At 45.1% G+C, this 3,003-nt stretch overlaps 1 protein-coding gene across 2 annotated transcripts in view; it reads right to left on the bottom strand.

The window, feature by feature from the left end:
* The window catches only part of CUNH16orf71 (chromosome unknown C16orf71 homolog), a 15,319-nt gene that overhangs the window by 4,708 nt on the left and 7,608 nt on the right, over positions 1-3,003 (bottom strand). For both annotated transcript variants that reach the window (XM_031361362.1, XM_031361370.1), the window contains exon 5: positions 1,426-1,543. In XM_031361362.1, coding sequence (XP_031217222.1) covers positions 1,426-1,543 — 118 coding nt within the window. The remainder of the gene's footprint in view (positions 1-1,425; positions 1,544-3,003) is intronic.

Genomic DNA, 3,003 nt, shown 5'->3' with positions numbered 1-3,003 from the left:
TCTCTGTTTTGCCCTAGCCGTCCTGGAATTTGCTTTGTAGCCGAGGCTGCCCTTGAACTCACAGAGATAAACCTGGCTCTGTGCACCACCACTATCTTGCTCATATTCCATCTTTCTGTGAGTACAGTTTGTTAGTGAGCCGAGGTCACAGAGTGAGAATTGAATATGGGGTGTTTCCAAGTTTTCAAAGTTTTAAAGTACACAGCTGAGCATCCTTGTGTATGTGTTTACAAGACATTTTCCAAATGGAATAGCTGGGCTGGCAGAAGTGGCAATCTAACCACTTGGGAGGTGGAAGCAAGAAGATCAGGGGTTCAAAGCCAGTTTCAAGTATAGAGTAAGTTTGAATCAGCCTGGGCTACATGTCTCAACAAAATAACACTAAACAAAAAGGAAGAGCTTGATTAAAGAGCCATGAACATTTAAGAACAGACTAGTTCCTGTCATGGCGCCCTCCACAGAGAGTCCTCACAGAGCACTGCTTTGTCATATTGTGAAGCTCTGCTAATGCAGCACTTGCTGTCACATGCTCATTAGTGGCAGACCTTTGAAGTCTGCAACAGGATTGTCAAGTGATCCAGGCCAGCCTGGGCTACAGTGTGAGACCCTGTCTCAAAAACAAAAGACACAGTGGTTGTGTATACCTTTCATACAAGTACTCAGGAGGCAGAGGCGGGGGATCTTTGTGAGTTCAACACATCAAATTCCAGGTCTGCATGGGCTAAACAGTGAGAACTTGTCTCAGACACAAAACAGAGCTAGGGCTGGAGAGATGGCACAGTGATTAGGAGCACTTGCTGCTCTTGCTGAGTACCTGGCCTCAATTCTAGGCACTCACATGGTAGCTCACAACTGTATGGAACTCCAGTTCCAGGGGATCAGACATGTATGTGTGTGTGTGTGTGTGTTTCATATACATACATGCATACAAGAAGAAAATAAGAATAAACTTTAAAAAATATCTTATTTCAAACAGCCCAGAGGCTGCTGGTCTAGTGAGTCTTTGGCTAGAATAAGGCCCTGACCTTGCTCCTCAGCTCAGATGTGCTTGCACCTGCTGTTGGGGGCCTGTGCGGGTGGGGAGAACGTGAAGAGCTTCTGCCTTTTACAGAGCTGCTCACAGCAAGGCCACAAGGGCAGTGAGAGTATGACATCCTCTGCCTTCATTTTCAAATAAAATGAGGGACACAGGAGTGTGAAAGCTGCCTGAAGTCGAGAAAGGAGAAAAGGAAAGAAGCTGGGTCAATTTTGAAGGCCTGAACATGCCTGGCTTGTATGATGAATGCATGAAGTCTCTGTAAGGCCCACTGAGTGTGCTGAGAGTAGGAAGGAGCAGATGGACCCTGCCCACCCGAGCCCTGCCACTGAGGCTGGGAAGGGGCTGCTTGTGGGGACTGGCTTGGGCTTCCGGGTTGAGAGTCAGACCTTGGTCTTGGCAGCGGTCAGCTAACCACCATGCACTTCTGGATGTACTGTCACCCTGGCTGTCTTGCTGCCCTGGCAGACTCTGAAGGATGTAATCCAAGTCCCAGCCTTCAAGTTGCTGAAACGATAACCCTGATTATAGGGCTGCAGGAAGTCCCCCCACCCACCCAGCCCCTGCTTTCACATCAGCTGCAGCCAGTGGAGGGTGTCATGATCATCCATTTTAGTCAGAGGGCAAACAGGAAACAGTTTAGTTTAGGTTCCCCCCCAACTTGGTCTTCAATTGTCCATACCTCCATTGTAATAAGTGCTTTTGGCAGTGTAGTTTCTTCACCTGCATGTACTATACAGACAAACCCCTCTTCAAATACTGTACCTAGCAATCTAAGTTCCCTGACACCCCTGACCTGAATCAAGCTACAGGAACTCCCAACTCTCTGGATTACCTACAGGAACTCCCATCTCTCTGGATTACGGTATAAATCTTTCCCCTCAACTCCCTAACAATCAAATTTAGACAATTTCTATTCAAGTATGTTCCCAGAGTTTCTAGGTATGAAGAAGAGAAGGGGCTAACTTGCCTGAACTGATTTTGAGTATAAAGGCAGTAAGGAAAAAACTGTGTCTTTAAAAATCTTTTAGGGAGAACCTCCTATTTAATTTTGTGCCTATGCATAACTATATATTCAGGTGATTAAAATCTGATGCATTGTGGGAAAGGAACATATGCAGTAGGAAAGAAAATCAAAATATAGAACCATATAATTTATGCCCTTAGTAGCTAGCCCTACTTCCTTTAGATTCCATAAAATGAAGCCCTGTCAAACTTAACAGTGTATAGCTTTTCATCTGTTGTTACAAGCTCAAATAAAGGTATCCTGCTTCAAAAGATAACTTTGCACATCTGTGTAAGCCTTTGTTTTCAGTTCCTTGGATAAGAGGCCAACAATCTAGAAGCACCCAGCCCAGACTCCAACCACTATAACAATAGAGTCATGTTTGGAGTTTGGGTCCAGCTAGCATATGAATGTCCTGTCTGTTATGACTGGCTACACGCTAAGCCAATCCTTCAATGTGAGACCTACATTTCTTGACACCATCTTAAGCAGCTTTTATTGGGGGTGGGCATGTCAATACTTTGGGGAAGAAAGATGGCTAACCTGGAGGAAGCTTCATTTTTTTTTTCAGACATGATCTCATTATAGCCCAGGCTTGTCTTAAACTATGTAGCTAAGGATGACTTTGAATGTCTGACCCTCCAACCTTTGCTTCCCAAACTCTGGAATTACAGGTGTACACCCATTTTGTGCATGCAAGGTAAGCACTCCACCACGGAGGCACATCCTGGCCTTTCTACCATGTCATTTTGTTTTGTTTTGGTTTTTGTTTTTTTTCGAGACAAGGTTTCTCTGTATAGTATTGGCTGTCCTGGAACTTGCTCAGTAGGCCTGGCTGGCCTCGAACTCAGAGATCCACTTGTGTCTGTTTCCCTACACCCAGATCATCATGGTTTTTTTTTTAGTTTTTCGAGACAGGGTTTCTCTGTGTAGCCCTGGCTGTCCTGGAACTCACTCTGTA

The sequence above is a fragment of the Mastomys coucha genome, unplaced genomic scaffold, assembly GCF_008632895.1.
Source record: "Mastomys coucha isolate ucsf_1 unplaced genomic scaffold, UCSF_Mcou_1 pScaffold12, whole genome shotgun sequence".
NCBI lineage: Eukaryota > Metazoa > Chordata > Mammalia > Rodentia > Muridae > Mastomys > Mastomys coucha.
The sequence above is the reverse complement of the archived record's forward strand: the minus strand, read 5'-3'. Positions and strand labels throughout refer to the sequence as shown.